Source organism: Myotis myotis, unplaced genomic scaffold (genome assembly GCF_014108235.1).
Source record: "Myotis myotis isolate mMyoMyo1 unplaced genomic scaffold, mMyoMyo1.p scaffold_m19_p_5, whole genome shotgun sequence".
In the NCBI taxonomy this organism is placed as follows: Eukaryota; Metazoa; Chordata; class Mammalia; order Chiroptera; family Vespertilionidae; genus Myotis; species Myotis myotis.
This window is the reverse complement of record NW_023416357.1, coordinates 83,950,349-83,974,246: the sequence shown is the minus strand read 5'-3', so window position 1 is coordinate 83,974,246 and position 23,898 is coordinate 83,950,349. Positions and strand designations below refer to the sequence as shown.

At 38.6% G+C, this 23,898-nt stretch overlaps 1 protein-coding gene across 7 annotated transcripts in view; it reads right to left on the bottom strand.

The window, feature by feature from the left end:
- Nucleotides 1-2,238: 2,238 nt before the first annotated feature.
- The window catches only part of GTF2I (general transcription factor IIi), a 129,205-nt gene continuing 107,545 nt past the window's right edge, over nt 2,239-23,898 (bottom strand). For all 7 annotated transcript variants that reach the window (XM_036308742.1, XM_036308743.1, XM_036308746.1 and 4 more), the window contains 16 exons: nt 22,560-22,631; nt 21,360-21,543; nt 20,658-20,716; nt 20,242-20,316; nt 15,492-15,593; nt 14,823-14,888; nt 14,108-14,291; nt 13,128-13,186; nt 12,382-12,462; nt 11,325-11,408; nt 9,532-9,715; nt 8,482-8,510; nt 6,512-6,553; nt 5,675-5,716; nt 4,084-4,159; nt 2,239-3,373 (listed from right to left, as the gene is read on the bottom strand). In XM_036308742.1, the coding sequence (XP_036164635.1) occupies nt 4,101-4,159; nt 5,675-5,716; nt 6,512-6,553; nt 8,482-8,510; nt 9,532-9,715; nt 11,325-11,408; nt 12,382-12,462; nt 13,128-13,186; nt 14,108-14,291; nt 14,823-14,888; nt 15,492-15,593; nt 20,242-20,316; nt 20,658-20,716; nt 21,360-21,543; nt 22,560-22,631 (1,322 nt within the window). In that variant the 3' untranslated portion in view covers nt 2,239-3,373; nt 4,084-4,100. The remainder of the gene's footprint in view (nt 3,374-4,083; nt 4,160-5,674; nt 5,717-6,511; nt 6,554-8,481; nt 8,511-9,531; nt 9,716-11,324; nt 11,409-12,381; nt 12,463-13,127; nt 13,187-14,107; nt 14,292-14,822; nt 14,889-15,491; nt 15,594-20,241; nt 20,317-20,657; nt 20,717-21,359; nt 21,544-22,559; nt 22,632-23,898) is intronic.

Genomic DNA, 23,898 nt, shown 5'->3' with positions numbered 1-23,898 from the left:
TGGGGGGGAAGAAAGCAGAAACGGAGGCAGGAAGGATGCTCAGAATGACCAACTGCTTCAGGAGGGAACTGCTGCCTGCTGTAAACAGCTGCGTTATGGGAGGACGAGGGCCACAGACCTGGGCTCAAGTCCTGGCCCCCCGCCTGGGAGTGAGGCTGAAGCACACGGAGCCCAGTAAACACCATCTCACTTCCTGTGTGCTAGTGATTAGACCAGTGAAAGAGGCAGGTCTCACGGTGCGCCAGCTGCTGGAAAGGGTAAGCTTATGTGCACTGGGAAGTTCAAGTCTGGGCCGGCTGGGCCACCCACAGAAAGCAGACAGGCTCCCCGCGCTGCCACAGTTGCTCGGCCCCACCCCCGAGGATGGCAGCTGCTGGAGGTCCAGAGCTTGGGGTGGCGGTTGACAGTATTCAATTAACACCATGTAGGCATTTCCTTGATTTTATGGTTTTTTTCGATGGAAATTCCCTCAAGAAAACTGCTGTCTACAAGTGGAGTTTCAGTTTGGTCACAAAGCCTATGGTCTTAGTCACTCTGCTCCCTGGTAAAATGTTTAACCTGGACTGTTATGGAATCAGGACGCTTCACAAACACTAAGCACATTGAAATGACTGGCAAGACCTATCTGAACAGGACCTTGCTCTTATGTCTGGTCCTTACTGACTGCATAAAGGTCTTGGTGGGCAAGCTTAACCCCCATCCCCGAAGGACTGTCTCGCTTATGGATGCACCGGCTATTCATTACCCCAGGAGCTGAAGGCTTCATCTTACAGAGGGGGCTCCGGTGGGGGGAGCCAGGGCGACACTGCCACCCCCGTCAGCAAGTGCATGGCGCTGAGACCAGGGCGAACGTTGCCATGCGGGTAAGGAGGCAACCTACCAGGAAACAACGCTGTTCTACGGAAGCTAAGATGCCTGACTGGACTGTAGAGGTGGAGACTGAGGAAGACATGTTAAAAGCTTCGGGAGACAGTGAGTTAAGAGAAATGACCTGCTCCCCCACCCGCCCCCCCCTCCAGAGGACAGACTGATGGATGGATGCAGCAACAGCATCCCTTGCCTGAGGCTCAACACTTTGTTGACGGAATTAAGCTTGCTTTGTTCAGGGGAGAGACAACATTCCTTCAGGAGAGCATTCCTTAAACCAGCGGTTCTCAACCTTCCTAATGCCGCGACCCTTGAATACAGTTCCTCATGTTGTGGTGACCCCCAATTTTATTGTTACAAATTGAACATAATTAAAGCATAGTGATTCATCACAAAAACAATATGTAATTATACATGTTTTCCGATGGTCTTAGGCGACCCCTGTGAAAGGGTCATTCGACCCCCAAAGGGGTCACGACCCACAGGTTGAGAACCACTGCCTTAAACCATGAGAAAGTTATGAGGGGTTGCAGCACTGATTCTGTACTGTTATCCAGAGCACAGAAGCTTGTCTACTTGGTAGATGTGAGAACATTAAAAAAAAATGCTAACAGTATATATAATGTGTATGTACACTGACTTTTTATATTGGATAGGAACACAAATCTCTGGTAAGTCTGTGATCCCACAATATTTCCGTTTTATAGTAATGAAAGATCCATGAGATTCTACTGTAAAAGCCATCCCCTGATTTCATTTGGAAGATAACAAAGTAGGTTTCCCTGAGCACAAATCTGTAGGGTACAGAAGAGGCAGAGGGCTGTGCTGGGAGAATGCCCTGAGCCAGTGTCATTTTCAGGTGGGAGGAGCTAATGTGTATGTGCTCTGTCTGGGAGGGGTTCCGACTTCACAACCATCTGTTAGCTGCATGCACTTGGCATGTACAGATAAAAAGTTGGGGTCTCTAGCCTCAGCTCCAACGAGACAGTGGTCTCAGAAATAGCATAAACCAGTGGTTCTCAACCTTCTGGCCCTTTAAATACAGTTCCTCATGTTGTGACCCAACCATAAAATTATTTTCGTTGCTACTTCATAACTGTAATGTTGCTACTGTTATGAATTGTAATGTAAATATCTGATATGCAGGATGGTCTCAGGCGACCCCTGGGAAAGGGTCATTTGACCACCAAAGGGGTCGCGACCCACAGGTTGAGAATCACTGCCATAAACGATGGTGTCCTTATGAGCACCTGAGCCTCTGAAGATGAATGCCAACTTAACCCTCACGTGCATTCCACGGACCACCGAACCACACCCACCAGTTTCCCCAGACATAATCATGAAAACACCTTAAAAAGAAATGAATTAGTGTGTGAAAGGCATGAATGGAGTTTATTTATTACCCTATATCTACATTTTAATTTGAGGTAAAATATAAGCAACACATAAAAATGCCTATTTTTGCTACCATGTAATATAATTCTCCATTATGAATATTGTGATAAAGCTGATGAACACTCTATGCCATCACATACTCCAGCTTTTCATATCGCTGGTATTTTACAACTCTTATTGTCTGTGAGATCTTAACACATGTAAGACTCTCCTACAAATGGCGCAGAACATCAGCGGGTGCATAATTAGCTTACGACCCCTCACTCCCCACACTGGAGCCTCAAGTTATAAGTAGAATTATAAAATAATGAAGGCAATAAAACCCCTTGAGATTGATCCAAAACTGGAACAGTGTTCCGAAAAAATCCACACCACAATAGGTTACAAGACAGTGAGGCTTTAGTGTCATTTAGCTTGCCCACTCATACCTGGTCTTAAACTTCTGGTACACCATGCACTTTATTTGGGTGAAAGTAAATGTGGAAGAGGTTCTCTGCATTCCATCTGTAAGCCACACGCTGAGATACTCATCTCTCATTGGCTATTAGGTACTCCAGAGAGTTGTGTGTTTTTAATTATGATAAAAAACGTATAAACCATGATAGATAGCTTAGGAAAAGGTTTAGTCAAATATACAGATACTAACTGTTCACTTAGTCATTAAGGAGAGCCGTGAACAAAAGGATCATTTAAGTGATTTTTTCAAATAGAAAAACTAAAGAACTAAACTATCGTAGGTGTCTTCTTCACTGCAGAAGCTGAGATGTTCCAGTAGGAGATATCTTCACTTGGTTGGAAAATAAACACCATAGCTGAAGGCTCTGCCGAATCCATAAAAAAGTCTGGTGAGATTCATCCCTGTCATTTTCCCTGTCGTTTTCCAGCATTGCTGTAAAATCCTTAAAATACATTCCAAAGTAAACCAGCCATTCCAAATCTACAGTCACTCTGCTCTTTAATTCAATTCACAGAACTGCTGAAAAAGTAGACATTTCTATCTAAAAGTAGAAAAAAAGGTTTGTATAGAAGGTATTTCTGTTATACAAGTATATTACACAGCTTGGGGCAGTAACAGGTCCGAAAAGCTCTTCTCACCCACTGATACTTTAAGCTAAAATAGGAGAGAGAAAACGAACAAGAAAACAGTTAATCTGGTTATAGGAATTAAACATTCACAAACACCATAACTTAGTACTTAAATCCATGAGTTGACAGTACGGGGCAGACCCCATGAGAAAAGAATCTATGAAAGCACACGGCCAGGTGCAGACGGGGACTGGGAAGCTGTCCTGGGACTATCGCCGAGACATGGGACAGGTCAGGCATAGTGAGATTCAACGGACGTGTGAACCAAGTTTTGCTGATTCCTGGTCCAGGCTGCCCCTCCTGCCACTAACCTGGCTAAGTTTAAGAAGTCTGGAATAATAGGGTCAGGCTTGTAACTTAACTATATAAGATGCACAATGAACTGTGCAGCTCAGCCAGACTGCGAATACTATCATTATGATTAGGGGGAAAGTCAGTGAAGTGATACTAACTCAGTGAATTCCAATGTGAGGACAAGATTTACCCTGTGAATTAAAATAAAACATTTTCCTTTTAAGGCAATAGTGCATTTATACCTTTGACTGACAGATATATTGATCCAAGGAAAAATCCTACTTGAATCTTCTAGCTAAAAACAGCCCCTTATGGCTTACACTTGGCCCCTGAAGGTGGGGCCACATTTATGGCTAAAGCAGGGAAAACACACTGGCTTATAAATATGCAGGTGGGCTCAGATGGTCATTATACACATCCTGGACACAGAAACCAAGTTACCCTAGGAGGGAAGAGGTCTACCACGTAGGGTCTGGTTCTTGCTTGATCTGAGAGCTTCCATCAGTCTCCTTTATTTCTATCAAGAAAACAAAAGGGAACTGTTTAATAGCACCATTAATGCAAATCTGCTCAATTATAAATCCACGCATACCAAACTATTTACTAACATAATTCAACAGGAATAATAAGATACTAAAAATAATTACATTTTCAGAGATAACAATGTTTTCCTAGCTATAAGTTCTAAATTTTGCTACTTACATATTCAAAGCAACAAACATCTTAATTACATATGTATGTAAATGACCTATACTATCCAGGTTATGTAGCAGTCAGTCATTCTATGGTTTCAGAATTCATTAACCCTTTGCGGTCATATTAAATTTGGACATGGGTGTCGTACTGGTCGGAATTAATTTCCATTGAAAGAGCAGTGATACATAACATGCAAGATTATGAAGGATAAACAAGATTTATTAATTCTTTTTTGAACATTAGATGTATGTTTAGACAATAATGTGTTTCAATAACATGTTTTTATGTAAAAATTATATTTTATATTTCTCCATTGTGTGGTATCTTTGAAAGCAGTCTCCAATATGCAGTCCTGGTTTTCGACTACATGTATCGCAAAAATAATTAGTTTGGCGTCTTCCGCCCTTAATCTTTCTGTTCGAACATACAGAGCAATCTTTACTTTTCACACCTTCACAGTGTCGCAATATATGCAGTTTCCCATTAAGCCTTTCATCTTTATCTGAGGCCGATGGTCTTCCTGCCAAAATAAAACTCTTCATCGTTACTTTCAGATTTGCAGTACGCTTCTTTCGGTAACTTTCTTTCTGCCATTTTGGAGTATTATTTTGAAATATCCTAACAAGCGAGAATGCCTAATTACAGTTAAACGTAATTTGTAAAGCTTTATTTGAAATTCTGCGAAGTATCTCCGAAGCTTGTCGATTTCTTCACTCTCAAAAGGTGACTGACTCGCCATGGTGTTTTGCATGGCGAGTGTGGAACGACCGCGTTTGTTTATATTGAGTTTCGATATCTCCGATTTGCCGGGGCAATGTTTTGGTTCGTGACAAGGTCACTTAGACACTTAAGAGCTTTCAGAGAAATTATGAACTGATACATGAATGGAGTTAAGATTCATACAGTTCCTTGCTGTGGTGGCTGAGAGCAGACATACGACCGGAACGGTAAAAAAGCTTTGGTGGCTGAGAGTAGACAAACGATCGCAAAGGGTTAAGAGTCATTTGGGGGAGCTCTGGCTGGTCTGCTCAGTGGTTAGAGCACCAGCCAACAGACCAAAGGGGTGTCTCCCTCTCTCTTAAAAAAAAAAAAAAAAAAAAAATCGAAGGGAAAAATGTCCTTAGGTGAGAATAATAATTAAAAAAAGTCATTTGGGGGAGATGGAGCAAAATAACCCATGAGTCAACTCTGGATACAATGTTTCTGGGTATAAACTACAAATCCAATACACCCAGAAACAAAAGAACCAAACCACCACAGTTCTAGTTTTTAAAAGCTGTAAAAACACAATTAATCCTTTGTCCTAATAAAAGACTTAAGGAACTTCAGATTTTACCTTCTGTTGCAGGAACCTCCAACTGGCTTGGCTCAGCTGATTCTGAAAAGAAACACATGTAGCTTTACTGTAACATTGTCCAAAAGTTGCTTTCAATTTTTTGAAGAGACCAGAGGGAAAAAAAGGAGAGAAAGCTCTCCAGCAGTGTACTCGAATCACAAGGCTAGAATAAAACAACAGCCATAGACTCTTGGGATTAAACACACAATTACTCAACTAGACTCTCAAAAATCTACTTTTATGAAATGTGTTTGTTAGCTTGCATAACCGAAGTCTTAAATAACAATCTTAATTAGCACAGCTCTAAAATGAAAGTAAGAAGTTCCATTTTTGTCTCCCTGCCCTTTCTTCTGTGAGTTCCCTTTTAATAAAAAGCCTTTTATTACTTTCAATGAATCACAGTAGCAGGTCTAAACACTAGTTTCGAAGGAACTTTTAAAACCACAATACACGTATTTCCACCCAATACAATTTGGCTTACAATTACTATTATAAACAAATGGCATGAAGAATAAATTTAAAAAGACAACCTTCTCACTGAAAAATTGTATTCTATGCCATGGATCTCAGGGTTCCTGACCTCAGACCTTCCCTGAGACAGTGGGATCAAATGGCATGTGGTCCACAGTTCTCAATTAGGATCTACAGACTGAGCTTACACAGGCTTCCAAACAAGAGTCAAAGAAACAAGTCTGGGTGCAAGTATACCTGGGTGTGCTGCGTAACTGACTCTTTAAAGTTACATAGGCGTAAGCATGTGAGGCCACACAATTTTATTTGATCTGTTTTACTAAAAAGGTAGGAATATTTCTATGTTTATTACCCTCTTCAATTTACCTTGTATCACTGGGCCTTCTGACTCACTCTGATCAACCAACTCTGAAAACAAAGCAAATTCATTTAATAATGTGATGGCACATTGTTACATCTGACAAGCATTTCTATATACATTCTATATTTTGATGCTCTAATTTTGCCATAATGGGCACTATTTTCCTTATGACAAGAAGGGAACAAACATTAAGAGTTCTGGTATGTCCCATTAATAACTAACTCATAGTAATCACCACAAAATTCTATTATAGACATGTGTAGGATGAGAACAAAATTAAACATTTTAACATAAAGTAAAAGGACAGAAAAAATGAAAACACAATGTTCTTTGAAACTTATACAAAAGACAGGGGAATTGAGATTAATTTAAAAAGAAAAAAAGAAAAGATGCCCTAGCTGGTTTGGCTCAGTGGATAGACTGTCGGCCTCGGACTGAAGGGTCCCGGGTTCGATTCCAGTCGAGGGCACATGCACGGGTTGTGGGCTCAATCCCCAGTAGGGGTGTGCAGGAGGCAGCTGATCAATGATTCTCTCTCATCATTGATGTTTCTACCTCTCTCTTCCTCTCTGAATTCAATAAAAAGGAAAAATAATTATCATGGGATTTCTTTAAATAATAAAGTTTCCTGGTGTGATTAAAGCTGAATGTCCCAAAGATTATTTAAAATCGATGAAGCAAGATATACTTCTCTTTTATACTGACATTACCAGATATTAACATACTTGACCATGAGAGTGCGTAAGCTAAAACAGAATCTATAAAAAAAGAACTCATGGATTGGGAGTATAAGCAAATGAATAAACTTTATGATAAATCAAAACTCAAAAGTTTGGAAGCAGAAGAGATGTAACCAAATCAATGATGCTGAAGAGTGAAAGCCAGAGGACAGGGTCAATAGAGTGAGGCAGGATGGAATGGCAGGGGACAGCTCTCAGGTCAGGGGGGCAAACCAACTACTCACAAGGCTGTCATTTAACGGTCACTGATAAATCCTGAACATGAAACTGAAGTCTTACACTTTCCTAAAGAATAAACTATAGAACTGAATGGATTTTTAAAAAATGAGAATAATAATGCTAATTGGAAAAGACTGAAATGCCAAAGGTATTAGAAAAGGATTATTCTCACAAAATTTTTAATAAAAAGTTAACAGAACAAAAAATAAATAAAAATTAAAAAGTTACCAGAACACAAAATATGCAAGCACAATTAAGTTTTGCTAAAAAAAAAAAAACCCCCCAAAAAACAAAAACAAAACAAAACAGGGGGCTATTTAAAATATGAACACCAGAGAAATGGAAGAACACGTATATGTTCACACAATAGTATTTGAGAGCCCAGTGTCTACCAGACACTGCTTAATATTAATAGAAGCAAGCTAAATCAGATTAAAAAGACCCACTTATTCAAGCACAGTAATTACATAACAATAAATAAAAGTAATAAAAATAACAACTCCAGACTGTATTTACTGAGGACATACTGTAAGGCCAGGCACTGTTCTGGGCAAGGGGTCCACAACTTCTTCATAAAGAGCCAGTTAGTAAATATTTTAGACTTTTCAGGTCACATAGTCTCTGTTGCAAATTCTGTCAACTATGCCACAAATTAGCCTGGCAGTGTTTTAATAAAACTTTATTTACAAACATGGGCCATAGATCTATGCCATGGATCTCATATATAATGAGTCATTTAAAATGTTCTAAAACTCTCAAAGTGAGTACTAATATTATTACCATTTTATGAATGAATAAACTGAGATTTTAAAAAGTTAAGCAAACTTGCTCAATATTATATCTAGAAAGTACCTAGTGCTTTAACACTGTGGGCTAAATTAACAATGACTTTGCATGGTTACTGCTATGGGTGTAGTAAAATTTTACATTCTTGTGAGCTAAATATGTGGGCACACACAGCCACACCCTCTCATATTCCAAAAAAGAAAAGATCAAAGACTTCACGAAATACTCACGGTTATTAATCACAAGTCCTGGAAACGGTCTAAAGAAACAAATAAATTATTCAACAGTTTAACTTTACAAGAATTACAGGTACACACAGCTTATACAACTAATTTTTAAACCATGTCACTTATGTGCTAGAATGAGAAATGTTATCTGTAACTTTTTAATCTTACATACTTTTTGATCAGTCAATTGTTAGATATACAGGGTGTCCCCCCAAAAATGTATACACTTTGCATAAAATCAGTATTTATTAACATAGTTCATTTTCAAAATTAAGTGAGTTATCAGCTGTTAAAGTAGATACATTTTTGGAGACACCCTATATATAGATGAATAGTTAAAATAGAACATGAGAAAATGTTACAGTAAAGATGGTAGAAAAATAAAAAACAGGAACAAAGAAAAGGGAAAAGAGTAATTCTGGTGAAACAATCCAATGGAAGAAGGCGTTTTGTATATCCCGGGGAATGGCATGGAAAATAAACATTGGTTAAGTGGGACAAAAACATGGAAATTGTAAGGAAAGGGTATTGGGAGAAGATGAGTGGGTGAGAAAAAGCTTTGGAAGGTAATGCTTTCAGCTATTTCTCAGTGTTAGTCCTAAGCCATGTACACTAGAGACCGTGGGAACTTGACAATGAACTGACTGGGTAGATTTAGTGATGGCTAAGTTTCTGTGAGTTGCAAAAGAAGAATAAAACACCTTGGGACTTTTAAGTAGATGGATGGAAAAGAGGACATTTGTTGTACACTTATCGTGACGAGCACATATTAATAATGTAATCCTCATAGTGCTGTTAGAGGGTAGGTATAATCATCATTCCTGCTTTGTAGATAAGGAGCTGATGCTCTCAAAGGGAACAATTACAATCTCACCCCTTGCCTTACCTCCAGAGAATGAAGAATCAACTCAGGGAGGAGAAAATCTAATAGTACAATAACTAAAGTATTTTATGTGTTCATTACATGGTAGACTTGATTCTATTACTACATATGACTATGTTTTGGATGCAGATACATTCATTCTTATGAGCAAACAGGTAACTCTCACTTACCTAATGACTGTGAATTTAATGAACTCAGCTGAATCTAGAATTCTTCTCATGGAGCTAATTTCCAGGTAACTGGGGGCTTTGAATGACACTCCAGGAGGCATGCCATCAACCACCACACAGCCAGGGTTAATTGTGATTTTCCTGTAGGGAACTTTCACAGGGAAACCCATACCAATGGCTTCTCCTGTAGTGACAGAAACAGCATAAAAGCATAGATTAACATACCACCTTAGTGAGTGTTTAAGAAGCACATGACCAACATTAATTTTAAAGACAGTCTCCACTATTAACTAAGGTCTTTGTACATTTCAAACAACCACATATAAACCTTAATTTTATTCACTTTAATATTGACCATCTATATTAATAATAGACATATATAAATTGACCATCTCTCCGTGATGCCCACAGCCAAGCAGGAGTGAGTATGCAGATTAACCCAACAAAGATGGCAGGCCTATGGGCAGCACGCATGCACGCAGGCTCCAAACGGCCAGATGGGACACCTGCCTACCTGCCGCGTAGCCGGGGCGACATGGCAGGCGTCCCCGGGACCCCGCTCGCTCCGAGCCTGTGGCCAGTGCACACGCACACCGAGCGGTTGGGGCCCTGGGGACGCCACTGGAGTGTCCAGTCCTGTCAGCCCAGCCTGGGGGCGGCTGGAGTTCCCAGTCCTTTTGGTTTCTGCAGCCCCTGGACTGGAAGTGGAAACCAAGAGTGCAGGGAGCACCAGAAAATCTGGGAATCATAGTTCTGGTGGCAGCCCCTGGACCAGAAGTGGAAGCCCAGAGTGTGGGGAGCACCAGGCATGCTGGGAGTTGTAGTTCTGGTGGCAGACGTGTTGCGGGATCTCCTAGACACTAGAGCAAAGTGAGCCTGGAGCAAGTTACTGTTGCAGGTGGGCGATGGAGGGAAAGCAAAGGTGAGAGACATTAAGTAAAGCCAGAATGTTGAGGAAAAATTAAAAGGAAGATATCCTGCAACTTCTAGGAAATCTCTACCAATGGAGCAAAGAAAAAAAAAAGACCTCTATTATTCTGTGAGCACCAAACCAAACTGGGTTGGGGTCTCAGACAATTATCTCATATGATTGCAAAGTCAGACAGAAACTCCTAGATTGGAGAGGGCTCCCCTGAGGGCTCCCAGATTGGAGAGGGAGCAGGTCGGGCTGAGGGACCCACCCCCTGTGCATGAATTTCGTGCACCGGGCCCCTAGTTATCAATAATACATTTAATGTTTTCTTACTAAAGGACTTTAGCAAAACCAAAATACTTATTTTACAACTTTATTTCCTTTTATATAAGATTATAATTATCTAAGCATAATTTACTGTTCTGTTTTTAAAGATATTTATTTTATTTTCCAATTTCACTTGATATTCTCAATCATAATTCACTGAGTACTATTTATGTTTGTTTTCTAGGGCTTTCATAACAAAACTAGAGGCCCTGTGCACAAAAATTCATGCACAGCGGGGTTCCTAGGCCTGGCCAGTGATCAGGGCTGGCCAGGGCCTTCCTTGGTTCCATGCTGCCCCCTGCTGGTCAGCGCATGTCATAGCGAGCAGTCGAACTCCTGGTCTGGCAAACTCCTGAGGGGACAATTTGCATATTAGCCCTTTATTATACAGGATATCACAGACTAGGTGGCCTAAACCAGATATATTCATTTTTTTCACAAGTTTGATGTTTGAAGTCCAAGATCAAGGTGCCAGCATGGTTGTTTTTGCTGTTTCTTATTGAAACAAAATTTCCTTGCTTGTTGCAAGCTGTACTATGCAAATGAAACTTACCAAATTTGCGACTGAAGAGGTCATTAACTTGTTCTCGTAGCTGTCTAGCTTTTTCAACTTTTGAAAGTCTTTCATTATCATCATCTAAAAAAAGTTAAAAAAAAAAACCTCATAATACTTTAATAATACAATTTTAATTCTAAGTAAATGTTTAGGTTCTCTTTGTAACTCACTTTGTTTTTTGAATATTCAAGTAATTTAAACTAATCAAGATTGAAATGATTTACATAAAAATGATTTAACAATAAAACCAAATTGAAAATGATACTTTATTCCTGTTATCAAGAAGTTTACCTGTTATTTCATACAAATTTATTTATTATTATTATTTTTTATTAATCCTCACCCAAATATATTTTTTAATTGATTTTTAGAGAGTTGAAGAAAGGGGAAGAGAGTGGGAGAGAAGGGGAAGGCGAGAAAGATGACCACTGATGTGAGATACATCTATTGCAGTGGTTCTCAACCTTCTGGCCCTTTAAATACAGTTCCTCATGTTGTGACTCAACCATAAAATTATTTTCGTTGCTACTTCATATAGCAACAAAATGTTGTTACTGTTATGAATTGTAATGTAAATATCTGATATGCAGGATGGTCTTAGGCGACCCTTGTGAAAGGGTCATTTGACCGCCAAAGGGGTCGCGACCCACAGGTTGAGAACCGCTGATCTATTAGTTGCTTCCCAAATGTGCCCCAGTCCTGCAACCCAGGTATCTGCCCTTGACCAGGAATCAAACCTGTGACCCTTTGGTCTGTGGGATGATGCTCTCACCACTGAGAAACACTGGCCAGAGCTAAACAGATTTTTTAAAACAAGACACTAGGTATCTGGGTGGTCACCAGGTTTTAGCTCACACCAAGTACAATGAACTGCCTAGAGTTACTTAGCAAAAAAACTGAGAAGATGATGTATTTGGTTAATTTCTGCGAGGTATGGGAAGGAGAACACACAATGTGCCTTACACTCAATATCCCCAGTAATCCATATCCTGAAAGTGAAAAAACTGAAAAGGAAACCACCCCATAAACTATGATAAAGGCAGAGAAATCATACCTGGAATTGTCACCTGAATGATGTTAAGATCTTCAACACCAGATGCAGTAGTATTAACATTAGGCGATGAATTTATTTTTCCTTAAAATTACAACAGATATAAAATAATTAAATCTTCTCTAATAATCTCTACATATAAAAGCCTAAGTGACTATTATGACCAGTCAACCGAACGATCGGTTGCTATGACACGCCCTGACCACCAGGGGACAGACGCTCAACGCAGGAGCTGCCCCCTGGTGGTCAGTGCACTCCCATAGTCAACCTCCTGCAGCCCCTTTCCCTTCCCCCCACAGCCCTGATTGGCCCCAATTGCCAGCCAGGCCAAGGGATTCCACCTGTGCACAATTCGTGTACCGGGCCTCTAGTGTGTTATAATTCAGACTACGCAAAATAGTATTTTAACCCAACTTTTGTTTAAGGTTTGTCCTTTTTCATGGAATGTTTTGTCATTCTGCGATAGTAAGCTTCCTAAAAGGTTTTTTACTTTTTTCTCTTCCTTGTTAAGCTTAGGGTAGCAGACACATAGAGATTCTCAATTATTAAAGAACTAAAAACCATAAACTAGTCACAATTCTAATTTTGTAGGGTTTTTTCTTTTTCCTTTCTTTTATTATTTTTTTTACAACCCCCAATTTTGAATGAGCTTTCCTGCTTTTAGCTCAATACTTGGTCTTTAGACAATTTTTAAAATCACTGCTGCAAAATAAATTTCCAATCACATGTTTTCTGTAGCAACAACTTACTTGGAGGGCTCTTAGAGGAGGAGGTGCTCTCCTTAATTGCTGTCTCAAACATTTCAGGCCTAAAAACAAAAAAAGAGAAAAAACATTTGTTAATTATCCAATAATAAAACATTAAAAATTAAACATGTAAAAGATTTTAAAACCAGTAATTCTCTGTAAATATATACTAGGTTCTTAGTAATGGAAAAACAGAAAAAGCTAGATTATCTAAAGGAACACATGCAAAAAGACTAATAATAATTGTGATTATAACATCCATCCAGCCCTATCTACTTTCAATAGCTTCTTCTTCCTCTGATTTCAAGATAACCTGGAGAGATTCAGCGTTAGACTTGAGAATGGGACAGGAAATGCCCTTTATGAAGGTACCATGGAAAGGTAAGACAGGCTGTGAAAACTTGAGCAAAAGAGTCTTTCTTCTTAGGAAGCCAAAGCAGAGCCATACCTCCAACAAACCTGGATGTAAGTACAAAAGGTGACCATTATGTTGGCAATGTCAGCTTTGATTATGTGACAGCATCTCTGGGCGACTCAAAAGTAAGCGTTAATAAACAAAACCTAAAATTCATTTCAAATAATTCTTGAGCATCATTATGTATTTTCTAATTTTAACTATTCCCATCGGTTTCAATTATGCTACAAGATCTCCAAGCCAACAGGAGAGAAATTTAAAATACTGTGTATGTTGGAGAAATAAAATGGTTTTATAAAACTGAATCACTGCTTAAATTCCAGCTGCATCAACCATTAAAAATACAACTGTGGGTAGATTTAACAAAATAAAATTGTTATCCCTCTGATGAATTAGAGCCCTCCTTCCCTCTTTTAACCAATTATGAAAAATTTTAAACGTATAAAAAAGTATAGCTTAAAGAGCTTTGTTGACACTAGGGCTAAAATGGCCCTATTACAAAGGTGAATCCATGAACCACCTCTCAATGTCGAACAGTATCAACTCATGGCCAATCTCATTTCCTTACTTTTTAATAATGAACTTAATTTTGGCTTTGTTTCTGAGTATCTTCTCCAGCCTTGGAATGCCAAAAGTAGATGGTCGTCGGAATGGCACACCCTCAGGTAAGCCTTCTACATAAAAGTCTTCTGGGAAAGACTCAAATAATGCAAATGGCACTTTCACAGCTTGTTTAAGGCCCAGAGCTTCACCTACAAAACACACATATATTTCTTACATTTATAACTTAAAAATGCATTTTAAATTACATTTTTGTGATAACAAAAATTACATTTTAAAAAATTCTCGATGCTCAGATTAAGTGGGAGAAATTATGAAATTCATGCCTGCAAGACCCACATACTTCCAATAACAAACAACATAATTTAAATGTTGAACATTTTACTCTGCTTACATTCTTCAATTTTTGTTGTTATTAATCCTCACTCAAGGATATTTTTTTTCCATTGTTTTTCAGAGAGAGTGAAAGGGACAGAAGCAATGAAGAGAAGAGAGAGAGAAACTTCAATGTGAGAGACACATCAACTGGTTGCCACCAGGGACAACCGGGGATGGGGATTGAACCTGCAACCCAGGTACCTGCCCTTGAATAGGAACTGAACCAGCGACCATATTTGCATGGGCTGACGCTCTAACCACCGAACCACATGGGCCAGGGCACATTCTTCTATTGCTAAAAAGGTGCTTTATATTTTAATAATAATGTTTCAAAATAAACTTACCACATTTTTCATTGAAAAGATTTTCAACTTTTTGTTTTAGATCTGTGATTTTGGCATTCCAGGCCTCTGTACATAAAAAAAACCAAGATAGTAAATTTGTTGATAATATTTACCAATATACTTCCATGGTCAGGGATTTATTTTATTGTACATCTTTAAGTACAAACTAAGAAAATACATAGGTTGTTAACACAGTCATGGTTTGACAACTACTCTAATCCTGACACATTATTTAACTGTTTTATTATATCATTGATATGTTGGCTACCAATAAATGACATATGCTAAAGCAAATATAAAACAAATAAAGCCCCCAAACCTCCCAAAAGACAATTATAGTATCTACTACGTATCAGGTATAATTCTACCCTGTAAAATGACTTCATATTTATAATCCTCATTATAACCCAATGAGCCAGGAAGTAATGTTATCCCCATTTACAAATAAGGAAACTGAGGCACAGAAAAGTTCAGCAGCTTACCCAAGGTTACAGAATTATATAGTACTGGCAGCAGATTGAACAAGCTGTCTGACTACAATCTGTGCCTTTAAGTACTAATTAATAATATAGTAATAAAAATAAAAATTCCCCTAGTAAAATAAAGCATTTTTGTAAATTCCTTTTATTTAAAATGACAAAAATCAAGAATAATAAAATCCATACTTACCAAAGGAAAACTCTCTCCCTCGAGGCTTAAAGGGCACATTAGAGCCATTTGTCTGAGTAGGGGTTCGAACAGCTGAAGTCTGAGGGCTGTTGTTATTAGGGCCTAAAGAAGAATGAAAAAAACAACAACATAATAAACACACATATTTAATTATGCTACTGAAGCCTAGCCTGCACTGGAATACAAAGTTAGGTCTGAATACAAGGTTAGTGCATAAGCACCCTGCAATGAAAACAGGCACTGCTGCTAGTTGCACAGACTCCCACCCATTTTTCTATTTCTATCCTGACAATTAGGCATTCTCCCCCAAACAGAATTAGCTTTCTGGCTCATCTTAGTTACATTCAATTCACTTAATGCTTCATCATGCCCTCTTGGAAACATGTAATTTTTGGTTACCTATGTTTGCTTATATGTTTTCCTTTCAACCCTTGAACACAAGCACAACTTTAGGTACAATTGTATTATCTTCACTATTAAGTTTTCCTTTGGATTCTCTAACTGACCATTCTTTGAATTCTTAGCACAACTTAGAAACAATCAGTTGTTTTCCATTAAATAAAAATGACTGTTAGTTTCAGTTATTCTTATAAACCCCAGGCCCCTAACTCTTTTTTATGTTGGGTCATCTAGTGATTAAACTGGGGTGGGGAACCTTTTTTTCTGCAAAGGGCCATTTGGATATTTGTCCAACATTTGTGGGCCATACAAAATTATCAACTTAAAAGTTAGCTTGCTAGTGGTTAAATAATGTTTATTTTTAATTACATATTAAAGAAATAAATTTAAATGTTTGTGTGGCCAAAAAAAAAGTAAAGTAAGTTTATGTAGAATGTTTGTTAATGGTGCTTATTTTTAAAATGTAATTCAAGTTTACAGTGTTACTGCTGCTTTAGAGAATTTTTTTCCTTTCTTTCTTTAGAAAATTTAATAGAAAAACATGGCTAGACTACATCTACATCCCAAAGAGCCTTTTAGAACTTCACAGTGTATGATGAGAAATTTTATGATTTTCCATCAAGTTGAGCAATTGACTTTTATGGTCCAAATAATGAACCTGTTATTAACAAACTAGAGGCCCAGTGCATGAATTTGTGTATGGGTGGGGTCCCTAGGCCTGGCCAGTGATGGGAAATGGGGGGAGAGTAGAAGGGGGGGGCCAGCCAGCTGGGAGGAGGGGCCACAGGAGGTTGCCTGGCTGTGGGAGCGCATTGACCACCAGGGGGCAGCTCCTACATTGACAGTCTGCCCCCCAGTGGTCAGTGCGCATCATAGCAACTGGTTGACTGGTCGTTTGGGCTTTTAAATATATAGATGACTGAGTTAACTGTGGGACTTCTCATTAAAGTACATCATTGCAACTATCAGTTGGAGAATATATAGTAAAAATTTCAGACAGTATACTAGTATTAGAAACTAAATGTTTTTATTTGTACTAATAGAGGCCCAGTGCATGAAATTTGTGCACTGGTGTGTGTGTGTGTGTGTGTGTGTGTGTGTGTGTCCTTCAACCCAGCCTGCACCCTCTCCAATCTGGGACCCCTTGGGACAGTCAGACATCCCTCTCACAATCCAGGACCACTGGCTCCTAACCGCTCACCTGCCTGCCTGCCTGATTGCCCCTAACCGCTTCTGCCTGCCAGCCTGGTCACTCCCTAACCACTCTCCTGCCAGCCTGGCAGACACCTAACTGCTCCCCTGCCGGCCCGATCGCCCCCAACTGCCTTCCCCTGCTGGCCCGGTCGCCCCCAACTGCCCTCCCCTGCAGGCCTGGTCACCCCCAACTGCCCTCCCCTGCAGGCCATCTTGTGACCACAAGGGAGTGGCCATCTTGTGCGAGGGCACGACAGTCAACTTGCATATTACTGCTTTATTATATAGGATAAAGAAAATGTAATTTTGCTGTTAACTCTACTTTTTTATTGAAAATGTTTTGTAACTTTGCTTATATCCCACCACTGCCACCAAAAAAAAAAAAAATTTCTTATGAAGCCATTTACAAATTACATATTTAATTTAATAAAATACTTTAGACACAGAAAAAAAAAATTAGCCTGGCCCTGACCGGTCTGGCTCAGTGGATAGAGCATCGGCCTGTGTGGACTGAAGGGTCCCGGGTTCGATTCTGGTCAAGGGCATGTACCTTGGTTGTGGACACATATGCAGTGGGGCGTGTGTGGGAGGCAGCTGATCGATGTTTCTAGCTCTCTATCCCTCTCCCTTCCTCTCTGTAAAAAAATCAATAAAATATATTTGGCTATATTTGGCCAAACATTTAATTAATTCACCCCTAACGCCTTGGCAGGGCCAGGCCAAATGATTTCTCGGGCCTTATACGGCCTGCGGACCAGACATTCCCCACCCCTGCTCTATAGAATAGTGCCTATAAAAACAGTGTGTATTAACTGGATGTTTGATTATCCCTGATTTTAATATTTAACATTCACAGATTAATTTGAGATCGGGACACTAGTATATACACGATATAACTTTACACTAGTCACACAGGAGAAAAAAAAGGTTAGCAGTGTAGTGACTTTTACTGCATGTTTTCTGTCCTCTATGTACAGAGTCATGTTTCATATATATATTTTATTGATTTTTTACAGAGAGGAAGGGAGAGGAATAGACAGTTAGAAACATCGATGAGAGAGAAACATCGACCAGCTGCCTCCTGCACATCCCCTACTGGGGATGTGCACGCAACCTAGGTACATGCCCTTGACCGGAATCGAACCTGGGACCCTTCAGTCCGCAGGCCGACGCTCTATCCACTGAGCCAAACCGGTTTGGGCTAGAGTCATGTTTCTTAATATCCAGAATGTTTTAAAATAAGAAAGTTTGTAACTCTACCAGGGTTCTTTGACAGCAGTCTCTCCTTTTTTGAGGTACACAGTTTTCTTATAACACCTTTACTCCTATCACGGGTATATTGTTATATTGTAAAATACCCTTTCTATCTCTTGATTTAAGCATTTTATTCAACTTCTTGATTCTTTGTCATGTCACCACCCCTCCTTTTCTTCTCTCTTTTTGTGACCTTTAATCTCACAACCTTAGTGACATTTTGGGGCCATTACTCCTTTATTGATTTTACTCATTAATATCAAATGAAGACAGCACTGATCATTCATATCAAGAATGCAACTATTATGACCCTAGAATTAGCTGGTTCCAGGACTTTTCTGGCCACTGAAGCCTTAAAAGGTCCTGAGATAACAAGTACAGTTGGAACAAGATGCAAAATGATGTGCCCTAAGACATGAGATTATTTGTCATCACTCAAACTGTGTTACTGTATTTACTAGTAATCAGTACCTTTGCTCACGCTATGCTCTCTCTGGAATGGCATTTCTGTCTCTGCCTAGAGATATTCTGCTCTTCCAGCAAAGCCTAGTTCACATGTAATCTTCTCTGTGAAGCTTTCATCACCATTTTATGCAGTATCATTGTTCATATTGTCAAAATCTATATGGTTTCAGACCCAGGTTTGTCTGGTTCCTCAGCATCTCGATCTTTTTACTAAAAGTAACACCCTAAGCATCTTACTTTTTACTTGAGTTCCTTCAGGAAAGCATGGAAAATTTGTGTATTAGAGAAAGCTTCCTCAGATCTTATCCTAAAAGAGGAAAGTAAAGGATTGAGTACCTTTAAACTTGTTTGCTTATTTGTTTTTATTGATTTCAGAGAGAGGAGGGGAGAGAGATAGAAACCTGGGCATGTACTCTGGGAATCGAACCGTGACCTTCTGGTTCTTTGGTCAACGTTCAACCGCTGAGCCACACTGGTTGGGCCATATTTAAATTCAATTTTTAACAGACATTACTAAACTGGTGTATGATATCCATAAATTGAACAAGAATTCCTGATGCCTTTCATGTGATAAAACAGGTTCTCTGTGAATATACAAGATAACTGAATAGGGATGGACTAAGGCTCCATTTAATATCAACATGAAAACTTAATACAAAACTTGAGGTTATATGACAACAAAGAATTACCCTCATGAAGTTATCTTTTTCTTCTGTATTAATGAAAAGATGGAAGGACATAGCCACACCTAAGATATAGGTTGAGGATTGTCTTTAATACTATATGAAGTACTTTCACATGTGATCCTGAAAAGGTATGAATCCACAAACCTAATGGAAGTGGAGAAAAGGAAGTAACCTGAGGATGTAGAAGGAACTAGTTTAATCCAAGGTACTGCTTTTTATTTTATTTTTTAGAATACATTTAATTTATTTATTTTTGTTAATCTTCACCTGAGGATATTTTTCCATTGATTTTAGAGAGAGTGGAGGCAAGAGACAGAGAGAGAAACAGCGATGTGAGAGAGACACATTGATTGGTTGCCTCCCACATAGCCTGCAACTGAGGTATGTGCCCTTGACAAGGGCTGCCTATTATACCATATCCCTAAACTTTTTTCCTGAAAAGAATAGGAAATAAAGGATATCAGGAAAAAAAAAATTCCATACATTCCTGTTACCTTAATAAGACAGGAAAAAATTTTAGGGATTTTCTTGCAAGCAGTTTACAATATGCTCAATGAACATCATGTTAACCATTTTGAAAATTTCAATTAGAAACATTCAGAAATTTAGCTTTAATCAGGTAGTATATTCACATCTAAAAGCAGTATTAAAAAAACTCATTTGCATAAAAATATACATAGTAATCTGAAGAATCAACAAACATAACCAGTGAAGCGGAAAATCAACAGAAGCATGCCACAGCGTGGCCTCACCTTCCACAGTGACCTCAATTTCAGGAACTTTTGAATTACTCCCAGGGCTTCGTGGTCTTTTTGGGGACTGCAGGGCTGTCAAGTAAGCACATAATTATTTTTGCATATTGTAAGAAAAACAGAAGGGGATGCTTTATAAGAGCGGAGTATTAAAATTCATACAGTTTGGCTCTTTTCAAAGAAACCTGAAGAATTAAACTGGTAGTGTTATCCTCCACATGAGTCTCAACAAAGCTGTGGAAACATGAACGGAGGATTGCAAACATGAAATTTTAAATGAATGTTTGAAAAACAAAAGGTCCATTAAATAAAATACCTTAAAAATATTGGTCAATGTTTCAGTATGATTTACGTAATGTTGAAAAACAATGTTTTAATGCACTGAAGTATAATAAAGAGTATATATAATCTCTTACCTTTAGTGTTTATTTTACTAGCCATTCCAGGAGGCAAGTAGGAAATAACTAGTTCAGGTCTAGAGAAAAAACAAAGAAACATTACAATAACCAGTATAATAATATTGGTCTTCACAGTTAGTAAAAATGATCATGACCAATATTTTTAATAAAGGTGATCACAGGATCATTCTGTAATGCAACAATAATGTCTACTTTACTGAACCTAAAAAAACTCAAATTTCCTTCCCACAACTATCTACTAAATGATTTTCGGAAAAATAAATAGCTTATTTCATGAAAACGAAAATTAACACTAGTTTCTGCAGCTACTAAAATTATGCAGACAAGTAATTAGGAACTTAATCATTGAGATTCAGTTGCCCCTAAGTTTAACAAGGAATAAGAGAGAAGATAAAAATGAACATTTTCATCCTCCATGCAAATATTCAGCCATATTAAGAGAGAGTTGTTTCTAACCAACTTGAATATCACCATTGTGAGGCAGGTGTTGTAATTCTTTTTGTACTAATGAAGAAAATCAAGTATAAGTTAAAGAACTTGCAAAGGCAATGGACAATGCCAGGGCTGTAGCTCAGAGCTATGCTTTTCCATCCTGGATGCCAAAGGCTTAGCTGTCACATGGAGCTAGAAAATAATTTAAATAGAAATAATAACTTTATCATAATTCCAGAAATGACTACATTGGCAAATAGAACTTACTTTTTAACAACAAACTTGATTTTATTACTGCCACGAACAATCCTTTCAAGTCGTGGAATTCCAAACCAGGTAGGGCTTCGGAAGGGAATTCCTTCTGGCAAGCCTTCTACATAAAGGAACTCAGGATTTGATTCAAACACAGGGTATGGTACTTTTACTGCCTCTGTGAGTCCAAGGGCTTGAGCTGAAATCGGGAAAACAAACAAACAAACAAACATATGGAAGATAAAATTTTACAATCTTTTATTTTTGTCTGACAGCATTCCTTTTTCATGTTTTATCTTTTCAAGAGGTGTAATTGACATATAACATCATATTAGTTTCCAGTGTAAAATATAACAATACAGTATTTGTACATATTGCAAAATAATTACCACAATTAACCCAGTAAACATCTGGACATTCTCAAATATGTTATGCAAAAGTTCCCTACAATCTATTAATATCCATTCAATAGGAAGGCTTAGTATATTGTGCAAAACTGAAGAACAAGCCTAAAAAATAAGTACTTTTAAGATGAACATTTTAACACTTCAAATCAAAGGGACAGATATATTTCTAGTCAAAATTATCTCTGTGCTCTGGACAGAATGAACTATAGCACATACCCAGCCTTTGTATGTCACCTAGATGCAAGTTTGCTGTTTAAAAAATAAGTTGCATATGATGTATCTAAGCATAACTCAAGTTAGAGATCAGAGGCCGAGTAAATAAGATTCCTGATATAGGACACAAACGTCAATACCAAGTATTAAAAGGACGATGGGACCGCCAGGGAATACTGCTATCTCTCCCACTCCCTACTTCCTTCTCCATGACAGACACACCCAGTCAACGGAAACACCTGCTGAGCCTCCTCAGAATCCCTCTCCAGACAGCGCTCCAGGAAACCGCTGTCAACAACTCTACGCCGAAACGTGGTGAAACCTAGTGGCCATTCGGTGTCAGCCAGATTGGAAGCACAGCAGAGGAACTGAGATTTAGCCCAACTCCTCCCTTGCTCTCCCATTTTGACATATGAGAAAACTGAATCCAAGAAAAATAAATTGTTCAGTTTGAATAGTGAATTTAGTAGCAGAAATAAACCAAAACCCATTTTCTGGGACTGTCCTTCTTTAGGTCATGAACTGATATAATTCATTCACAACACTGCCTTTCATTTGTTTTTCAGTTAAGACATAATCACTGAGTTTTACTTACCAAATTTCAAATTAAAAATCTCTTCCACTTGCTTCCGTAGCTTGGTAATTCTGACATTCCAATCTTCTTTGACTACAAAGCAAAAATAAAACTAATTAATAATGCTCCTTATTGGTTCTGACACAAAATTAGATTGAATGCTGTTCTTTCCAGTGATGCTCTTTTTAAAAAATTGAGATGTGATTGACATATAATATATTAGTTTTAGGTGTATAATCCAGGGATACTCTTAATTCAATTTTATTTAAGAATAAAAACATTGGATCTTAAGGAAATAATGATTTCCTGCCCTAGCCAGTTTGGCTCAGTGGATAAAGTGTTGGCCTCAGACTGAAGGGTTCCAGGTTTGATTCTGGTCAAGGGCATGTATGTGGGTTGCAACTAATCAATATGTCTCTCTCACGTTGATGTGTCTCTCTGTCTCTACCCCTCCCTTCCACTCTCTCTAAAAATCAATAGAAAAATATCCTTGGGTGAGGATCAACAACAAACAAACAAAAAAGAAAGAAAAAAGGAATGATTTCCTGCACTTGTCAAATATCAGAAGAACTGAGACAGACAGGGTTCAAATTTAAGTTCACATTGTAAACAAAGAACTTGTTCATGTTCAGCCCAGCCGGCGTGACGCAGTGGTTGAGTGTCAACCCATGACTCAAGAAGTAGCTGGTTTGATTCCTGGATGGGGCATGTGCCCATGCTTTGGGCTCAGTCCCTCTGGTGGGGGTGGCTGATCAATGTTTCTCTCTCATCAATGTTTTTATCTCTCTATCCCTTCCCCTTCTTCTCCCTCTCTCTAAATAATAAAAACATACTTGAAAAACAACAACACAGAACTTGTTCACAAGAGTGCTCTAAATGAGTGTTTTGTGTGTTTTTTAATCCTCACCCAAGTATATGTTTTTAATTATTTGAGAGAGAGAGAGGAAGGGGGAGAAACAGAAACACAGATGTGGGAGAGAAACATCTATCAGTTGCCTCCCATATACACCCAATTGGGGATCAAACCCACAGCCTGGGTATGTGCCCTGACCAGGAATGGAACCCATAATATTTTGATGTACAGGACGGTGTTCCAACCAACTGAGCCACCAGCCAGGGCTAGATAAGTGGTTTTCAAACATTCCTCCTTGGAGTCACATCAGAGAATCCTGTGGGGATTGGGAAGGCCTATACCAGGTTCAACCAACAACTTCACTTGCAATTGCTTTGCATACAGGCATTCCTTGTTTTACTGAACAGATAAGTGGCTAGAAACCCACACAAAGCAAACTTTACTAATCACAGCAAGAAATAAATGGTAAAGAAATGGAAATAAATGGCAGAAATAAATGTTAAAGAG